This window comes from Mixophyes fleayi, chromosome 4 (genome assembly GCF_038048845.1).
Source record: "Mixophyes fleayi isolate aMixFle1 chromosome 4, aMixFle1.hap1, whole genome shotgun sequence".
Taxonomy (NCBI): domain Eukaryota; kingdom Metazoa; phylum Chordata; class Amphibia; order Anura; family Limnodynastidae; genus Mixophyes; species Mixophyes fleayi.
This window is the reverse complement of record NC_134405.1, coordinates 135469639-135490879: the sequence shown is the minus strand read 5'-3', so window position 1 is coordinate 135490879 and position 21241 is coordinate 135469639. Positions and strand designations below refer to the sequence as shown.

General features: G+C 43.9%; 1 protein-coding gene across 3 annotated transcripts in view; it reads left to right on the top strand.

Annotated features, from left to right (window-relative positions):
- The window catches only part of ACSBG1 (acyl-CoA synthetase bubblegum family member 1), a 70967-nt gene that overhangs the window by 29944 nt on the left and 19782 nt on the right, over nucleotides 1-21241 (top strand). For all 3 annotated transcript variants that reach the window (XM_075208399.1, XM_075208396.1, XM_075208397.1), the window contains one exon: nucleotides 14434-14522. In XM_075208399.1, coding sequence (XP_075064500.1) covers nucleotides 14434-14522 — 89 coding nt within the window. The remainder of the gene's footprint in view (nucleotides 1-14433; nucleotides 14523-21241) is intronic.

Below are 21241 nucleotides of genomic sequence, written 5' to 3'. Positions count from 1 at the left end.
CGTTCACTGTTTCTGCAATCCCAAAAAATAGGTACTGCAATCTAAATTACTACGTTCACTGTTTCTGCAGTCGCAAAAAATAGGTACTGCAATCTAAATTACTACGTTCTGTTATGATCTGCCCTGTTTCTTTGTGTGCAGTTTGCCCTGTGTTATTATTTGCCTAGTTTCCCTGTGTGCATATTACCCTGCAGTGCCTTTGATTCTCCTGGGGTACTGCTGTTCAGCCTTTCCGGTCAGGGGTTAACTTGCACTGCTAGTTAATCACTCCACACCTGTCTGTGGCCTATACGTGCCTGCTGATTCCTGTATCCTTTGCTGGTCATTGAAGTTTTCTTGCCTGTTCATGTGATGTTCCTAGCCTGTTCATGTGATGTTCCTAGCCTGTTCATGTGTCTCTCTGTTCCTGGATTACCTGCATGTTCTCACCTGTCTGGCTCCATTGCTGTAATTAAGGAAGTGGTTGTGAACAGAACCCTAACAGAATGACCAGCCAAAAAGAAAGCCTTGGAGTCCTGTGAAAAAACCCTGCTTCAGATTTTACCTGGAACTCTCATTGCAATTTATTTCATTTGTTTTCTCCCTGCAAACATGTCTGCTCTACAAATGGCTGAACAGCCTCTGCTTCAGTGTCTGCAAACTGACATAATTTTGTTACGCTCTCAGCTGGCTCAATTTTCTGCTATACTTTTGGACCCACTCAGAAGACTATCAGAATCTGTTTCTCTGAAATCCAATACTGTTGATTTGCTTCAGCCAACTCTGTCTGCTGCTGAAACTGTGCTGCCAGCACATCTTAATAGTACTAGGACAAATTTGCATTTAACTAACAACTACAGTGTAACAGATGCCCGGTTCACAGGTGGTCCACGCCCCCACCTGACCGGAGCGACGGCGCAGAATAACCAACAAACTGTGTCTCTACTGTGCAAGTAATATACACTTCTTACAAGCCTGTCCTCTCCGCAGACCACGACAGCCTACCAAACCATCTTCTGTTGTTACTTCTCTGCATTCTGGATTTGTTTATACTTCACCTAGTCTGCTCCCTGGCATGAGACCCAATTTGCCAACCCCAGTTACCAGCTCCGAGGTGCCAGCCTCTGTCTCCTGTTCCGAGGTGCCAGCCTCTGTCTCCTGTTCCGAGGTGCCAGCCTCTGTCTCCTGTTCCGAGGTGCCAGCCTCTGTCTCCTGTTCCCAGGTGCCAGCCTCTGTCTCCTGTTCCGAGGTGCCAGCCTCTGTCTCCTGTTCCCAGGTGCCAGCCTCTGTCTCCTGTTCCCAGGTGCCAGCCTCTGTCTCCTGTTCCCAGGTGCCAGCCTCTGCCTCCAGCTCTGAGGTCACATCATCTGCCTCCAGCTTGGAGCCTGCTGCCACTGTGTCCGGTCCTGAGCCTGCTGTCACTGTGTCCGGTCCTGAGTCTCCTGCTGCAGCTGTTGCACCCGAGTCTCCTGCCACTGTGCTGCCCGGTTCCGAGTCTTCAGCCGCGGCCTCCAGTTCCGAGTCACAAGCTGCTGTCGTTGTTCCTGAGCTACAGTCCGCTCCAGAGGGGGCGCTGCCCTTACAGTCCGCTCCAGAGGGGGCGCTGCCCTTACAGTCCGCTCCAGAGGGGGCGCTGCCCTTACAGTCCGCTCCAGAGGGGGCGCTGCCCTTACAGTCCGCTCCAGAGGGGGCGCTGCCCTTACAGTCCGCTCCAGAGGGGGCGCTGCCCTTACAGTCCGCTCCAGAGGGGGCCCTGTCCCTCCAGTCCGCTCCAGAGGGGGCGCTGCCCTTACAGTCCGCTCCAGAGAGGGCCCTGTCCCTCCAGTCCGCTCCAGAGAGGGCCCTGTCCCTCCAGTCCGCTCCAGAGAGGGCCCTGTCCCTCCAGTCCATTCCAGAGAGGGCCCTGTCCCTCCAGTCCGCTCCAGAGAGGGCCCTGTCCCTCCAGTCCGCTCCAGAGAGGGCCCTGTCCCTCCAGTCCGCTCCAATGTGCCCAGCTTGCCGTCCCAGTGGGGGACTCATGCTCTGCCATCCCAGTGGGGGACTCATGCTCTGCCGTCCCAGTGGGGGACTCCTGCTCTGACGTCCCAGTCGGGGACTTATGCTCTGCCATCCCAGTGAGGGATTCTCCAGAGACTGCTGCTCAAGTTGAAGACTCCCCAGAGTTTCCTAGTGAGCCAGAATGCCCAGATGCCTCTTCCAAGTCATCAGATCCTCCTCCAGTCTTCTTTGATGGAGACATCAAACAGTTTATTTCGGTTCTTCAGCTTACCATGAAACTGTTTCAAGACTCGCCAGATTACTTTGCCAGCCAATTTAACCAAGTGGGTTTTATGATCATGATTTTAGAGGGGAGCCACAGACCTGGGCCTTCTCCCTTTTAAATTCCGATAACCCCATTATCCATAATACCATGGACTTTGTTAACGCTGTGTGCAAGAAGTACTATCCATCAACAGTTGAGTTTCCTGGTCATAGTTCTTCTGTTTCCATTCCAGCCTGTGTTTCTGCACCTAAGCTTATTCACAAGTCATCGATGTCTGTTGCTTCCATTGGTCAGCCTATATCTTCAAAAAATAAAAAGAACAATCACAAACAACAAACCTTGGTTACCGGCTTCATGGGCATTTCACCATCTTCTCATAAAATTAACAGTCCTGTTCCGACTCTAGGCTGGGACTCAGACTCTGAAAGCGAATTTTTGGAGGATACTAGAGTGTTAGTGGACGAACTTGCCAATTCTTCTGCTTCTGAAGAATGGGGTTTTCTCTGTACTCCATTAGAGAAGAGCCCAATTGTGTCTCCAGGGAGATCTTTTAAAAAGAAAAAGAAGAGGAGAAAAACCTGAAAGGAGCATGTATGGAGCGTCTGGAATCCGCTCCTTAAAGGGGGGGCTATGTTATGATCTGCCCTGTTTCTTTGTGTGCATTTTGCCCTGCTGTTATGATCTGCCTTGTATCGTTGTGTGCAGTTTGCCCTGTGTTATTATTTGCCTAGTTTCCCTGTGTGCATATTACCCTGCAGTGCCTGTGATTCTCCTGGGGTACTGCTGTTCAGCCTTTCCGGTCAGGGGTTAACTTGCACTGCTAGTTAATCACTCCACACCTGTCTGTGGCCTATATGTGCCTGCTGATTCCTGTATCCTTTGCTGGTCATTGAAGTTTTCTTGCCTGTTCATGTGATGTTCCTAGCCTGTTCATGTGATGTTCCTAGCCTGTTCATGTGATGTTCCTAGCCTGTTCATGTGTCTCTCTGTTCCTGGATTACCTGCATGTTTCTGGCTGCTACTACAAACTGGTTTCAGTTAAGTCATCTGCTGCATTTCTTTATTATTTACTGCTTGTTTGCCAAGATCTGGAAATCCATTGTTCCATTCAGCCTGAACTGTTACTGTTTATTTTTGCCTTACCTGGACTTTATGTTACTGCAATAAACCGTTTAAACGTTTATATCATGTGTCTGGCTCCATGGCTGTAATTAAGGAAGTGGTTGTGAACAGAACCCTAACACGTTCACTGTTTCTGCAGTCCCAAAAAATAGGTACTGCAATCTATATTACTACGTTCACTGCTTCTGCAGTCCCAAAAAATAGGTACTGCAATATATATTACTACGTTCACTGTTTCTGCAGTCCCAAAAAATAGGTACTGCAATCTATATTACTACTGTTAGGAACTCCCAAGCCAGTACAGTGAAACTCGGGAACTACTCTGAAGGCCCGGTGTTCGCTGGAGCCCCTAGTGGTGGTAACAGACTTGGCTGCGGGCCGACCGAGGGTCGAGTAACGTATGCTGACTTAAAGGATAACCCAGGAGTGGAGTGATTGGCGGGCTGTAGTGAAGAGGGGATCCAAGGTCAAAGGTCACTAGCACAGGTACAAAATCCGGAATCCAGGCAAAAAGGTCAGGGTCAGAAGCGAAGGGTCAATGGTCCAGAAACAAGCCAAGGTCAACACACGGGTAGTCAATCAACGGTAATAATAACCAACAGAGAGAACAAGCAGGCAGCAAAACTGAGGACAGAACGCTATAACCAGCAATGAGGCTCAGTCCTCATTGCCTTAAATAGTACAGATGCCCAATCAGCACACAATCCAGAATATGTCCTCAGCTTTAGAATAATAGCAGAGCCTGCAGCCAATTGTATCTGTAGAGTACCAGCAGTAGACCAAAGCTTTAATCAGCCTTGATTGGCTGACTCCAACAGGTATGCAGGGCTGTCCTAAACCTGTGCGCACGCGCCCGGCTGTTTGACAGCTGGCGGGCGCGGTGTTTAGAGAGACCAAAGCGTCCCGGTTGTTGCCCAGGCAACCGGGACACAACAACCGGACGTGACGCTCCGGTTGCCGTAGCAACGGCCGGGACGTCACCAGCAGACCCCGGAGAGTCGCGGTGGTGCCCTCGGCCGCCGCGAGCACTAACAACTACGTTCACTGTTTCTGCAGTCCCAAAAAATAGGTACTGCAATATATATTACTACGTTCACTGCTTCTGCAGTCCCAAAAAATAGGTACTGCAATATATATTACTACGTTCACTGTTTCTGCAGTCCCAAAAAATAGGTACTGCAATCTATATTACTACGTGCACTGTTTCTGCAGTCCCAAAGTGTGTGTGGTTTAGGGGTACGCTCTCTTGTGCTGCATATAATGGAGTACAAAAATTTGGAGGATAAAGTCCCACTTCCTTCTTATGCTGAAGCTGCTGCCACTAGTCATGACATAGACGATGAAATGCCATCAACGTCGTCTGCCAAGGGCGATGCCCAATCTCCTAGTAGAGGGCACGTAAAATCCAAAAAGCCAAACTTCACTACAATTAGTAAAAAAAGAAAATTCAAATCATCTGAGGAGAAACGTAAACTTGCCAATATGCCATTTACGACACGGAGTGGCAAGGAACGGCTTAGGCCCTGGCCCATGTTCATGACTAGTGGTTCAGCTTCACCCGAGGATCTAAGCCCTCCTCCTCGCCACCCCTCTAAAAAATTTAAGAGACTTAAGCTGACCCTGACCTTTTTGCCTGGATTCCGGATTTTGTACCTGTGCTAGTGACCTTTGACCTTGGATCCCCTCTTCACTACAGCCTGCCAATCACTCCACTCCTGGGTTCTCCTTTAAGTCAGTATAAGTCAACAACACAGCAAACAACTCTGCCTTCTAAAGAGATGGCATCACAAATCCCCAAGGCGAGACCAAGGGTGTTGGTGGTTGCGAAGCCTGACCTTCCCATCACTGTACGGGAAGAGGTGGCTCCTTCCACCATTTGCAGCACGCCCTCTGCATATGCTGGAAGGATCACCCACAGTCCAGTTACAGATTTGGCTAATGAAGGTGTGAATGTTGTACACCGGGAGGAGGATATTGATGTAGCTGGCGCTGAGGAGGAACTTGACGAGGAGGATGCTGATGTGGTTATCTTAAATGAGGCACCAGGGGGGGAAACAGTTGTTGTCCATGGGATGAAAAAGCCCATCATCATGCCTGGTCAGAATACCAAAAAATCCACCTCTTTGGTCTGGAGTTATTTTTATCCCAATCCGGACAACAAATGTATGGCCATATGTAGCTTATGTGAAGCTCAAATAAGCAGGGGTAAGGATCTTGGCCACCTAGGGACATCCTCCCTTATACGTCACCTGAAGAACCTTCATAATTCAGTGTTTAGTTCAGGACCTGTGGCTAGGACCGTCAGCAGTCCAGGGACACCTAAATCCCTTGGTCCTGTTGGATACACACCACCAACACCCTCCTCGTCAACTTCCTCCATGATCTCCATCAGATTTAGTCCTGCAGGTCATGTCACCAGCCAGACTGAGTCCTCTTCAATCCGGGATTCATCCGAGGAATCCTGCAGCGGTACGCCTACTACTGCCGCTGCTGCTGTTGCTGCTGGTAGTCGTAAGAACGCTACGTCTTTCACCAAACAGTTGACCGTCCAACAGTCGTTTGCCATGACCACAAAGTACGACAGTAGTCACCCTATTGCAAAGCGGATAACTGCGGCTGTAACAGCTATGTTGGTGTTAGACGTGCGTCCGGTGTCCGCCATCAGTGGAGTGGGATTTGGACGGTTGATGGAGGTATTGTGTCCCCGATACCAAATCCCGTCTAGATTCCACTTCACTAGGCAGGCGATACCTGGGATGTACAGAGAAGTACGAAAAAGTGTCCTCAGTGCTCTGAAAAATGCGGTTGTACCCACTGTCCACTTAACCACGGACATGTGGACAAGTGGTTCAGGGCAAACGAATGACTATATGACTGTGACAGCCCACTGGGTAGATGCATCGCCTTCCGCAGCAACAGCAGCAGCTGCATCAGTAGCAGCATCTCCGCAACGGCTGCTCGTTCCAAGGCAGGCAACGTTGTGTATCACCGGTTTTAATAAGAGGCACAACGCTGACAACCTCTTAGAGAAAATGAGGGAAATAATCTTGCAGTGGCTTACCCCACTTAGACTCTCCTGAGGATTTGTGGTGTCAGACAACGCCAGTAACATTGTGCGGGCATTACATATGGGCAATTTCCAGCACGTCCCATGTTTTGCCCACACCGTTAATTTGGTGGTGCAGCATTACCTGAAGAGTGACAAGGGTGTGCAGGAGATGCTTGCGGTGGCCGGCAAAATTGCTGGACACTTTCGGCATTCTGCCAGTGCCTACCGCAGACTCGAGCAATATCAAAAAAGGCTGAACCTGCCCTGCCATCACCTCAAACAAGAGGTTGTGACGCGCTGGAACTTCACCCTCTATATGCTGCAGAGGATGGAGGAGCAGCAAAAGGCCATTCAAGCCTAAACAGCAACCTACGACATAGGAAAAGGAGTGGGGATGCACCTGAGTCAAGCGCAGTGGAGACTGATTTCCGTGTTGTGCAAGGTTCTCCAGCTGTTAGAACTTGCCACACGAGAAGTCAGTTCCGACACCTCCAGCTTGAGTCAGGTGATTCCCCTGATCAGGCTGTTGCAGAAGCAGCTGGAGAAAGTGAGGGAGGAACTGTTAAAGCATTGCGATTCCACCAAGCATGTACCTCTTGTGGATGAAGCCCTTCGTACACTTTGCCAGGATCCGAGGGTGGTCACTCTTTTAAAGTCATAGGAATACATTCTGGCCACCGTGCTGGATCCTCGGCTTAAAACGTATGTTGTGTCTCTGCTTCCGGTGGACACAAGTCTACATTGGTGCAAAGACCTGCTGGTCAGGAGATTGTCCTCTGAAGAAGAGGACCGGGACATGCCAACAGCTCCTCCTTCATTTTCTTCAACACCTCTGGCTGCGAGAAAAAAGCTCAGTTTTCCTAAAAGACCCGCTGGCAGGGATGCTGAGAACATCTGGTCCGGACTGAAGGACCTGCCAACCATTGCAGACATGTCTACTGTCTCTGCATTGGATACTGTCACAATTGAAAAAATGGTGGAGGATTACTTTGCTGACACCATCCAAGTAGACATGTCAGACAGTCCTTATTTTTACTGCCAGGAAAAAAAGGCAGTTTGGAAGCCCCTGTACAAACTGGCTATATTTTACCTGAGTTGTCCCTACTCCAGTGTGTACTCGGAAAGAGTTTTTAGTGCAGCGGGGAACCTGGTCAGTGAGCGGCGACGGAGGTTGCTTCCGCAAAACGTTGAAAAAATGATGTTCATAAAAATGAATTATCAATTCCTCAATCAAGAACAGCACTGGCCTCCATAGACTACAGAGGGACCTGTGGTTGTGAAGTCCAGCGGGGACGAATTGATAATGGATGAGGAAGTACACACTGAAGGGGTGTTAGGAACTCATAAGCCAGTACAGTGAAACTCGGGGACTACTCTGAAGGCCCGGTGTTCGCTGGAGCCCCTAGTGGTGGGGACAGACTGGGCTGCGGGCCGACCGAGGGTCGAGTAACGTATACTGGCTTAAAGGAGTACCCAGGAGGGGAGTGATAGGCGGGCTGTAGTTAAGCAGAATCCTAGGTCAAAGGGTCACAGGCACAGATGCAAAATCCAGAGACAAGCGAAGGGTCAGACACACAGGCAGATAAGCAAAATCCGAAATCCAGGCAAAAGGTCGAGGTCAGAAGAGAAGGATCACAGGTCCAGGAACAAGCAGGGGTCAAAACACGGGTAGTCAAATCCAAGGTAGCAAGAACCAAACGGATAGCACAAGCAGGCAGCAGGACTGAGGACAGAACGCTATAACCGGCAATGAGGTAGCAGACCTCATTGCCTAAAATGTACAGGTGAGCCAATCAGAGCCTAGCTCTGCAACTACTCCCAGGATCTGACTAATAAAATAATTACAGCCTAATAGCCAGCAGGCTATTAGGTCCTTCTGCGTACGCGCCTGTCTGTCCCCTGTTGCCGGGACGCGGCGCTACACTGCTGGGCGTCCGGCCGTTGCCTCAGCAACGGTCGGGAGTTGAAGGGAAGTGACGTCCCGGTCGTCATGGTGACGGCCGGGATGCTGGGGCAGGCAGGAAGCGAGCCGCTCGTGACAAGGGGGCGAGGAATCAGAGGATGAGGACGACATCTTGCCTCAGTTGAGCCAGTTTAGTTTGTACAGGGAGAGATGAACAGCTTTTTTTGTGTGGGGGCCCAAACAAACCAATCATTTCAGCCACAGTTTTGTTGGCCCTGTCGCTGAAATGATTGGTTTGTTAAAGTGCGCATGTCCTATTTCAACAACATCAGGGTGGGTGGGAGGGCCCAAGGACAATTCCATCTTGCAACTCTTTTTTTGGCATTATGTGCTCTTTGGGGCCTAGTTTTTCAAACTGCCATCCTGTCTGCCACTGCGGTGCCACTCCTATATAGTCATCCTATGGCAAAGCGGATAACTGCGGCCGTAACAGCAATGTCGGTGTTAGACGTGCATCCGGTGTCCACCATCTGTGCAGTGGAATTTAGACGGTTGATGAAGGTATTATGTCCCCGGTACCAAATCCCGTCGAGATTCCACTTCAATAGGCAGTCCAGAAATATTAGTATCAGATATTAAACTACGTTCACTGTTCCTGCAGTGCATAAATATTAGTATCAGATATTAAAGTACGTTCACTGTTCCTGCAGTGCAGAAATATTAGTATCAGATATTAAACTACGTTCACTGTTCCTGCTACATCAAAAAAGCATGAACCTGCCCTGCCATCAACTAAAACAAGAGGTAGTGACGCGCTTGAACTCCACCCTCTATATGCTGCAGAGGATGGAGGAGCAGCAAAAAAGCCATTCAAGCCTACACAGCCACCTACGATGGGCCACGTGTTTGTGCCGCCCACTTGCGTCGCTTAGTTTAGACATCCAGCTACCTTGGTGCAACCTTTTGGACTAAAAACAATATTGTGAGGTGTGAGGTGTTCACAATAGACTGGAAATTAGAGGAAATTAATGTTATTGAGGTTAATAATAGTGTAGGAGTGAAAAAAAAAGCCGAAATATGGATTTTAGCACTTTTTATGCTTTTTTTAAAAAAAAAATCAGAACCCAAAACACCAAAAGTGGCCGGTGCACACCCTTAATTTTCACATGCTACCTACACAGTTCAAAGATGATAGGATGAAGATCTTCTTCATAATCAATCTCCTGATAGGGGAAGTCCTAGCCTGGGTCTCTCCTTACATTGAGCAAGACAGTGCTATTCTGAAAGATCTGGAATTGTTTAAGTTCGCTATGGGGCAAGTCTTTGATGATCCTAACCGATGTGCCACCGCTGAAGCTAAACTCCATAGACTGCGACAAGGAAGACGCTCTGTGGCAGAGTATACTGCTGAATTCCGATGCTTGGTTGCAGACACTACATGGAACGATTCTGCAAAAAAAAGTCAGTTCCATCGCGGCCTTTCTGAGCAAGTAAAGAATGAACTGGCCAGAGTAGACACCCCTTATGATCTTGATGATTTTATCCAGCTGTGCATTCGTATTGATCAAAGGCTAAGTGAGAGGAAAAATGAAAGATTAAGTGCCTTCGGTATGAGCAGTAATTTGCATCAGTTTAATAGACCTGCAGTGTTCAAAGCTGCACCATCAGACAATCCAAGCATTTCTCCCGAACCAATGCAAATTGATGTAATTAGGAAACCACTCAGTTTTAATGAGAAACAGAGACGTCGGGAGGAGAATCTTTGTCTATATTGTGGTGATCAAGGACATTATGCCTTCACTTGCACAAATAAGATTTGCCAGACCATCGCTATGACTGACTTCAAGCAAATGGACTCCAAAGAGTCTAGTCAATCCAGTTTCATCTCGCAATCACTTAATCCCTTGGCTCATGAAAACGGAGATCCTCTGCCGCAACAATCACATTTTGTTCTCCCAATAACACTTTCATCCGGGTCTCTTTTAATTTGCAGCCTGGCTATGCTTGACTCGGGTGCTGGTGGCAATTTCATGGATATCACCTTTGTACAGGAAAACTGCATTGAATCAAAGAGTAAACAAGCTCCTGTAAATCTGGAGACTGTAGATGGATCCCCTTTGTCTTCTGGGCCAGTGACTCACGAAACAATCCAGTTACAAATGACTATTGAACCAGGGCATCAGAAGGCTATAAGCTTTCATTTGATTGCTTCACCTAAATTTCCCATAATACTGGGAATCCCCTGGCTGTCTACCCATAATCCTTCTGTCAACTGGGATACTTGCACATTATCCTTTCCTTCTGAGCACTGCAAACTAAACTGCCTATCTAGAACTGTGGTATCTGTAGACCAGCAGGTCACCGAACTTCATTCTAAAGATTTGAAATTGCCTCCGCAATACAGTGAATTCTCAGATGTCTGTGATAAAAAAAAATGCAGATATATTACCTCCTCATCGCCCTTATGACTGTCCCATTGAGCTGTTACCAGGATCATCAATACCTTTTGGGCGACTTTATTCTCAATCCGAACCGGAGTTAAAATTCCTTCGGGAATTTCTGGATAAAAACTTAAACAAAGGCTTCATTCGCCATTCTACTTCACCTGCTGGTGCCGCCTTATTCTTTGTTGAAAAGAAAGATTATACCTTATGCCCCTGTATCGATTATAGGGAATTCAACAAGATTACAGACAAGAATCGTTATCCACTCCCCTTAATTCCTGAATTGTTGGAGAGGCTACAGAAGGCAAAGATCTTTACAAAGCTTGATTTGAATGGGGCATACAATCTTGTCCGTATTCGACCCGGGGATGAGTGGAAAACCGCCTTCCGGACAAGATATGGACATTTTGAGTCTTTGGTCATGCCTTTTGGCCTATGTAATGCCCTTGCAACTTTTCAGCATTTCATCAATGATGTCTTAAGAGACTTATTAGATCAATTTGTTGTTGCCTATCTGAACGACAGTCTTATATTCTCTGATAATCTGGAGGAACATTGCAAACATGTCTGTACTGTATTCGAAAGACTTCGGAGGAACCAATTGTATATCAAATTGGAAAAGTGTGAATTTGAACAAGCCAAGATTCAATTCTTAGGATACATAATTTCCCCTGATGGTCTGATCATGGATCCCAGTAAGATCGATGCAGTCATTAACTGGCCTGTACCTAAGAACGAAAAACAAGTACAACGGTTTATTGGTTTTGCCAATTTTTACCGAAAATTCATAAGAAACTTTTCTGGAATCGTTTCTCCTATTACGCAACTCACAAAGAAGGGTGTTCCTTTTGAATGGTCACCTGAAGCTCAAGAAGCCTTTACCCAACTTAAGACTCTTTTCACATCAGCACCAATCCTGATACATCCAAATCCTGATTTACCCTTTATTGTCGAAGTTGATGCCTCTGATTCTGCAGTAGGAGCAATTCTTTCTCAACGTGTCGCCGAGAAGATGTTGTTGCATTCTTGTTCTTATTTTTCTCGCCAGATGACATCCGCTGAGAAAAACTATGATATTGGGAACAAGGAATTACTGGCCATTAAGTGTGCTTTCTCAGAATGGAGACACCTTCTTGAGGGTTCTATCCACCCTGTGACAGTCCTTACTGATCACAGAAATCTTGAATTTTTACGCACTGCTAAACAATTGTCTCCTAGACAGGCCAGATGGACTTTATTCTTCTCTCGTTGTAACTTCATAATTTCTTATCGACCTGGATCCAGAAACGGCAAAGCAGATGCACTCTTAAGAATGTTCTCCGATCCGCATCTAGAAAAAGATTCTGGAAAAACTATCCTACCTAAGCACAACTTCTTAGGGGCAACAGTTCCTACGGATTTACTTTCTCTTTTGAAGAAAGGTTATGACACTGATCCTATCCTCAGAAGTCCTACTTCAGATGTCAAGTTAACTTTTAATAATGGCTACTGGACTCAGCTTCATCGCCTTTATGTACCCGAGTCAATACGAATTGAAGTACTGAAATTAGTCCATGATTCCAAACCCGCTGGACATTTAGGAGTATACAGGACTCAAGAATTGTTGACACGTTCCTTCTGGTGGACAAAGTGTAAAAGCGATGTTAAAAAAATATGTTTCATCGTGTCTGACATGCGCCCGAAACAAGACTCCTCGCTCCTCACCACTAGGTTTGCTACAACCTCTTCCCATTCCATCTCGTCCCTGGAGCTCTATCTCGATAGATTTCATAGTTGATCTACCTCCTTCGAAAGGGATGACAACAATTCTGGTGGTAGTGGACATCTAACTAAGATGGCTCATTTTATTCCTGCTAGAGGAGTACCCACTGCTGAATAGACTACAGAGCTTCTAATTCAGGAAATATTTAGGCTTCATGGCATCCCTGATGACATTGTCTCTGATCGTGGTGTTCAGTTCACTTCTAAGCTCTGGAAAGGTTTTTGCACTGCTTTGGGAATAAAAATTAATCTGTCCTCCACTAACCACCCACAGTCTAATGGACAGACTGAAAGGACTAATCAGACACTTGAACAATATTTGAGATTTTTTATTAGTTACCTTCAAGATGATTGGATGAATTTTCTTCCCACTGCTGAATTTTCTTACAATAACTCTGAACACAGTTCAATTTCCCAGACACCTTTCTTTGCCAACTTTGGACTCCATCCAACGTTTATTCCAAATCTCCAGGTTTCCACATCAATTCCAACGGTGACTGATAGAATCAGAACATTACAAGAAGTTCAAAAAAGGCTTATTGAAAATTTGAGAGAAGCCCAGGAACATTACAGACAAGCTGCCAACAGACACCGTAGAGCTGTACCCAATTTTCATGTTGGAGACAAGGTCTGGCTATCCACTAAAAACCTTAAACAGCGGATACTCTCACCAAAATTGGGTCAAAAGTTTATTGGGCCTTTCAAGATTCTATCCCAAATTGGTCAAGTTGCCTTACACTTAGATCTTCCAACCTCTATGAAAATACATCCGGTATTCAATACTTCCCTGTTCAAACCCTTTCGAGACAACCCCTTCCCTGGCCGGATTTCTGCCCCACCACCACCAGTCATGGTGGAAGGAGAAGAATAATTTATTTTTTAAGAGATCCTGGACTCCAGAATGCACAGAAATAAATTACAATATTTGGTAAAATGGAGGGGATATGGTCCGGAAGAAAATTCATGGGAGCCCGCAGAAAATGTCCATGCCTCCAGATTGACCGGACTGTTTCACCAGAGACATCCTGGTAAGCTACCTCCTGAGACGTCCAGAGGACATACTGGAAGGAGGGGAGTACTGTCAGGATTCGAACCCAGGGCTTCTGCCTCCGTGGACTGCTGCTCTGCTGACTGAGCTATTCTGGCTGCTGGACAGTTCCTTGTCTTTATTCAGTGTTCTAGATCAGTTCCAGTGATCTCCTGATCTGCCAGCATGCCTTAGCTCCACCCCTTGACTTCCTATAAAATCCTGGCCAGTTCCTGTCTCCAGTGCCTGATTTTTGTGCTCTGTGCCTGTGATCTAGCTCCTGCTCCTGTTGCTGTTGCTGTCTACCTGCATATACTACACGTGTACCGACCTCGGCTTGCCCTCCACTACGCTTATTGTTTTAACATATTACTTAGTTGAAGGGTAATGTGCGGCTCTTTTGAAGCTCATAGGGCCGCCCATGCAGCCCCTGAAACTGTATGAGGTTGTCTATCACTGATATAAACTGTTGCATGTTGGTGATCTTCCAGGCACTGAGAAAGTTCTAGTTCTGTAAAGATTGGCTCTCCGCAGAGCACACTGTCCTCTTTACTGCAAGTGTGTAGAACCCCACAGCAACAAATCATCAATTACCTACCTTCTTCAGATTATATATGGAAAGCAGTTATATCCGATTGGTTGCTATAGGATGTTGCACATTTCCAGTTTTCAGATTGATACTAAAAAAATTTTTTTTAAATAACACAATTTATAGTGTTGCAGCCGTAGAACAATAATTGTATAATTATATTATAAATAATCATATAAATTATATAAAAATAAATTGCATTCATTGTCCGTATAGAGCTCAGCAATATAAAATTGTGATCCTAAGTTCCCCATTACAACTGCTACTTACAATATGTCGTTTTTTTTCATCTGCAGCTAGGATTGAAAAGATTTTATAGTGTTGGAATTCTTGGCTTTAATTCAGCAGAATGGTTTATATCAGCAGTGGGAACAGCGTTTGCTGGGTGAGTACAACATCAGATCATTCCATTATGTCCTATTTCCCAAGCTACTCCCCACACACTCATCACCAGTGACTTAGACACAATTTATAACCATGAGTGTTGTTAGGAAAGCAGAAAGACTAGGCACATCTTTTATGTCCTGGGAGTGGGGCAGTGGATGCTGCAAAGTTGCATTTTAATAGTAGGTCCTTTATTTACAGCAAAATGCATTTTCATATGATATCAAAACATTGAAATAATTCAACATTTTGCTTTTGAATTGAGCAAGTGCTTATAAGCACGTCATTATGAAGACTGTCCAGGTGGACCTTGTTTATTGCATTTGGTTATATACAAATCTTCCATAACTGTTAAAGGAGAACTCCATACAAATGTAAAAATAAAAACAAATTGTACTGCATATATGGTAAATACTGACAAATTACATGGACTGATTTATATTGGAGTAAAAGTTATAAAACCTGGGACTGTCTATGGAAATGTGGGACTATACTTTGTAAGTTTAGGTTTAGTGGTCCTTTTAAATAAGCAAAATTATGTTTAGTTGTGAGTGCAAAATTGATCATAAAGATGCAAATTTATTACTTGTTCCTTCTCTTCCCCATTCTTACAATAAAACTAGAAGATGCTTTAATCATGTTCATAGTGCATATGAATTAACTAGTGGAGTATGTGAGAGGTAATTCAACTGACCCAATTATTTAAACCGGAGAACATAATACTGAGAATATCAAGAATTTCCTGCTTAATGTGGAAGTCTGCCAGATCACGTCTAGAAATGAGTACAGCAGTCTCTAATCCCCTCTCACTGTACCATGCCTGACAGCATCAGCTGATCCTAACCATTCTGACTTATACATTTTTAGGTGCAGTTGACAAGGGTCCAATCACCTATTGTATTATTTCTTAGTCCCTTAGATGTCCATGTGTAATCAGTTTTGAAGTGGACAGTACAGGAACAACCTGTAGTTAGATTATGATAATCTTAACAGCATCACATAGTATTTAAGAAGTGTGCTGATACCAGATATTGTTGTGACCTGATCATTCTTATAATTACATAAAGGTGCCCATACACGTACCAGCTACCTATCGGCCTGGGTACAAGATCTGGCTGTTTGAACTGAACTGATTGTGCACCATTAGTACAGACAGAGGAAGACCACATGCACATTCAAATGTGGCCATCGTCCATCTGTATTTACCATCTACCCCATCTATAACTTATATTTTCCAATCGGATGCTGATCGAAACTGCCAGTCTTTCCAGGCACATACCCACTAACATTTGTTTTCCAAGTAGATCTAAAATGGTCTGATTGGGCATCAAATCCCAGCATGTATGGACAACACTAGTGAAGGCAGGGACCCAGGCTGCATGTAACGGGACAGGTTATAATGATGGAATGGGCATGAGAGCAAGAAAGGAAGCCACAGACTGTGTTAGATAATGAAAGGAGTAGAGTCCTCAAGGTGCAGTATATGTGCTGAAGTGGGCACACAGTGTAAACAGGGTGGTTTCTTCTATGGTTTATTAGTGCTCTACTGTATAGTCTATAACAGTGGTTCCCAAACTTTTGCAGTTCGCGGCACGCTTAGAGTCTCCATAATTTTTTCAAGGCACCCCTTCAAAATAATTACTGAGCAACCCCGTTTTATTAGTTAAAAAAGCATAATAAGCATTTAGGTCAGGACTAAATTGTATGCAAAAATAATACACATAAATCCAAGGGAAAATAATATTTTTATATATATATATTTCAATTATATTTCTGTCAAAGAATAATTTGCAGCTAACACACTCTGTGCCCCCTCTGCATCCACACACTCTGTGCCCCCTCACACTCTGTGCCCCCTCTGCATCCACACACTCTGTGCCCCCTCTGCATCCACACACTCTCTGCCCCCTCTACATCCGCACTCTGCCCCCTCTGCATCCCGCCATGGACAGGAAGAAGAAAAGAAAAAAAAAGAAAAGAAAAACTGACCAATCCTGCAGTGTTCGAGACCCAGCATGCCCGGAATTCCACAAGTAGAGAGGAGGATGCTGGGTACCGGGCGCCGCCCGTTTGGTGAGTATTTTTTTTTCTTTTTCCTTATTTTTTTTTCTTCCTGTCCACGGCACCCCTGTGAAAGCGCCGCGGCTGCGCACAGTTTGGGAACCTAGGGTCTATAACAATGATTGTGTCTCAACTAATTAAATTTTTTAATTTTTAACTGAAAGAATCTAATAGGGCAATATAACTAAAAGGAATTAAAAACATGTTTTACGTAAGAAGAGTTGTATTGAAGTATTTAAATGGAAATTCTGCACTTAGGAACTCATGTAGAGGCATATTTATTATTCATCGTATCTGCCACATGATCCATTTCAATCCTTATAGCAATTGTAAGGATTGAAATATCGTATTTATTACAAATCATCACTAGGAAAAAGTTGCAAAAAACTGCTGTTCCTGCGAAGACCCATCTCCTATGTCCTGTATGGTCACTATGGCAAAGTGACCACCTTTGGGATAGTGACCGAAGGGAAGAGCAGTAAGATAGGGTGAGGGATTCGAAGATCCCTCTACTGCAATGCTCTCCCCATAGGCTTCACTGGCGTTAGCCATCGTGCACAAGTTTCAAAAATCTAAGTTAAATAGTGTAAAATTGCTTTGGAATTCTAAGAAAAAGGCAACAACATCTGCCGTGATGCCCTATTAATAAATTACTTTACTTTAAAATGCGTCTGATTTTGCTTGAAAACAGATTAATAAATAGGCCCTGCAGAGTTGCCCATTTGTGGGGCATAAAAATATAAAAATACAAATTTCTGTTATCTGCATGTGTACCAAAATGTATCTATATTTAGTACTGAGCATATTTTAGATTTGCGTCAGCTTAAACCTGGAGAGTCAGAACAGGGTGGGCAAGTGTAAGTTGTGTATAGTACTGGCATGTACACATAAATGTTGTGAGCATATTTTGTTTGGATACCTGAGGCCTGATGTAGATACATGCTGATGATGGTGACAACAGTAGCACTAAATAGTTGCTTCTGATTGGCTGTTTGCGTACTGATAACTAATACCATCAGGCCACATCTCCACTCTATCTTTGTAAGTACACACATTTGTACACCTGACATACTGCTGAAGCAGAAATACTGCTGTGATATGTGTTGGATGTATGTTAGGATCCATGTATCAACTCAAAACACACAGCTAAAACATCAATTTTTGCAACTGAATATTTCCGTGTACATTCTGGGTGCAAAATGTGTCTCTAAAACAGGCTGTTACTGATTAAAAAATGCATAGAAAGCTTAATTCTTCAGTCTAAATTCTTCATTGTTTATTTTTATTTTTTATTTTTTTAGAAACTATTAACTAAATTCTTTAATAAAAAGCACCAGCTTGCGCTTTAATTTACAAAAAAAGGTAGAAACGCAACAATCAAGTCATTCACTAGTTGTGAATACGATGCATGTTTTCCTGCTTAGAACACCAAGGGCCTGATTCATCTTCGGGTATAAGTCTGGTTTGCATGAAATTGCTCTGTAGTTGCTGACAAACAGAATTTCTGCAATTCAAGTTCAAGCTTCTGATGGGACGTTAAATTGCACATATGCATTGTGCTAATCCTGCAGTGTGTTGTCTGCATACAACAAGTTAAGTATACACAGAGCATACCCATATTCAAATGGGAACATTTCTTGAGATCCTCTTGTACTTGAATTCGGGCGTACTTGCGTGCAATTTCTGTCCGAACTGTGTTCAATTTGCATTTCCCTGATGAATCAGACCTTCAGTGGACAGTGAAAGAAAACCAGTGTAACACAGGATCAGTACTTCCCATTCAATCCAAATGTGTTGTGCTAGCTACAGCCTTTGAAAGGTAGGTATACATATTTTAATTATTAACCAGATGAAATCCGCAATCCTGATGGTAAGTAGAATCCCATATTCCATATCAATGTAATTGATATGTAATTTAGGGTTCCTTTCTTTGATATGGAACAATACAAGAATTCAGATGGTACCATTAAGTCATATTAAAAGGTCTATGAAAAAGATTTAATGATGTACATTATAGTACAATAATATACCGATGTACTAAAGAGACCATTAGTGGGGAGAGAAAAAATAGGAGCTTTGTTAGTCAACTATTACAGTGAAAAAAACAAATACACAGCAGTGATGTGAACTAGCAGGATTTTTGTTATGGTGTCATTTTCTAATTACTAATTTTAAATATTTTGCTAATGATCAAGAATTGTATAATAAAGTAATAGTTTTTGTTAATTTTAATGTATACCAATAAAAGAATTATGAAGTTTTAATTCAAAGCATTGAGTGCCTCAAAAACACACATTTTCCTCGCTCTTCTAAGATTATTAGTTGATCTCACTTGTCTGGGAACAAGCGGGACTCGACCCTTCATAAAGAAACGGATTCAAGTTCTATATTGAATATATGGATTTGTTAGGGGGTTAGTGATTTGCTCTGTGCAGGGCTCTTGTTGTTAGGATATAAAGGTGTCAGAACACACAGTGCATCTCACCTTGCTGTGTAGTCGCAGATCATTCAGAGTGCCCATGCTGACCCCCGTTCACCGCCGAAAGCATCTACAATGGGCACATGAGCACCAGAAGTGGTTCATGGAGCAATGAAGAAAGTGGCTTAGTTTGATGAATCACATTTTCTTTAAAATCATGTGGGCGGCCGGGTGTGTCTTTGTTTACCTGGGCAAGAGATGGCACCAGGATGCACTATAGGAAGAAGGCAAGCCGATGGAGGCAGTGTGAGGCTGGGAAATCTTGGGTCCTGGCATTCATGTGGATGTAACTTTGCCATGTACCTTCTACGTAAACATTGTTGCAGGCCCCTTCATGGCTACGGTATTCAAGTATATTGTTCAGGAATGGTTTGAAGAACATAACAAAGAGTTCAAGGTGTTGACTTGGCCTCCAAATTCCCCAGATTTCAATCTGATCGAGCATCTGTGGGATGTGCTGGAAAACAAATCCGAGCCATGGAGACCCCACCTCGCAACTTACAGGACTTAAACGATCTGCTGCTAATATCTTGGTGCAAGATACCAAAGGACACCTGCAGAGGTCTTGTGGCTGTGTCGACAGGTCAGAGCTGTTTTGACAGCAGTATGGAGACCTACACAATATTAGGCAGGTAGTTTTAATGGTCTGGCTGATCTGTGTGTGTGTGTATATGTATATATATATATATATGTATATATATATATATATATATATATATATATATATATATATATATATATATATATATATATATATATATATAATCTATCAAGCACAACAGTAGCATTGTGAAGGTCAGATATATATATTTATACATACATATATTTTGACAAATGGAGGTGTTTGCCTCAGGCTTCGAAACAAGTTAGGTATTTAACAGAGAAGGGCTGCATATTGAGTTACACATTTGTACAGTGGTTCACCCAAGTTACAGAGATACAGGTGAAGGACATATGTGTGAGAAATTAATAGTAAAGAGTCTGATTTAACGTACATATTTTGAAGTGGTTAAAAGGCATTCTTTACACAGCAAGCTGCAGGCTCACAGGGTGTGTCCACAATAAAACATAGCACCTGCAAATAACTCGCTTCTAAAGGAAAGGTGGGAATCTCATCTGTCTATCAAGTTAGGGCTGTGGGAGGAGTGTAAACTAATTAAACCTTTCATTTATGTGTGTGTGACCAATGCCAGCCAGTGGCTGGTGTCTAGGACTTGGTCTCTGTTACTTTAGTGTTAGGGTCAAAAGAAAAGTGTGTGTAATTTAATGTTATAAATTACTTTGCCATCCTAATAATAAAAGCAAAGTTTAAAAGGAAGAAGGTGCTCGTGTGTGCATCACCCGAAGTGTGCCTGTGTTACAATATATGAATGGATGTAAAACATGTAAGACATTTTTCCCTGGTTTCAATATCAATGTTTGCTATAACTGTATATACACATCAGGCGCGCTCGCGGGGGAGTTCCAGTTGCCTGGAACGAGGACGGGCAAGAGCATGTATTAACATGCTAAACATGGTCCTGATGTACAGCACCGCTGACACTTATCCGACAGCGTCACGGCTGCTGTATATTCTAACATTGCTGAAATTAAGCTGCTGCGCATGCGCAGCCACAGCAGCTCCTCCCAGGCATCACCAGACAGTGGGAAACATCACTGGCCGCCCTGCAGCAAAAAAGTGAGTCCCAATGACCATATGTGTTCAACAAATTATTTACTGTATATTTACTGTATATGTTAGATGAAGGGGACAGGGTGATCAGGGGGGACAGAGTGATATGGGGCACAGAATGATGGGGTTACGGAGTAATGAGGGGCACATTGCATATACTGTATATATGTGTGTGTGTGTGTGTATATATATATATATATATATATGTATATATATATATATATATATATGTATATATATATATATATATATATATATATATATATATATATATATATATATATAAAATTTATATTATTCGGGCATTGTATAAGGACTTTTCTTGGATGAAAATAGATCTATAGTAAAGGAAATTTGAGTACTTTACCTTTTGATTCACATTGAGTCTATGGTTGTGCATAATTAAAAAGGCAGATGAGGCTGTACTAGTCAATGGCCCCCTACTGCTCTGGACCCCGAGCACTTACCACATCTGCTCATATTGTACTCTGCAGAAGATGTTGGCTCT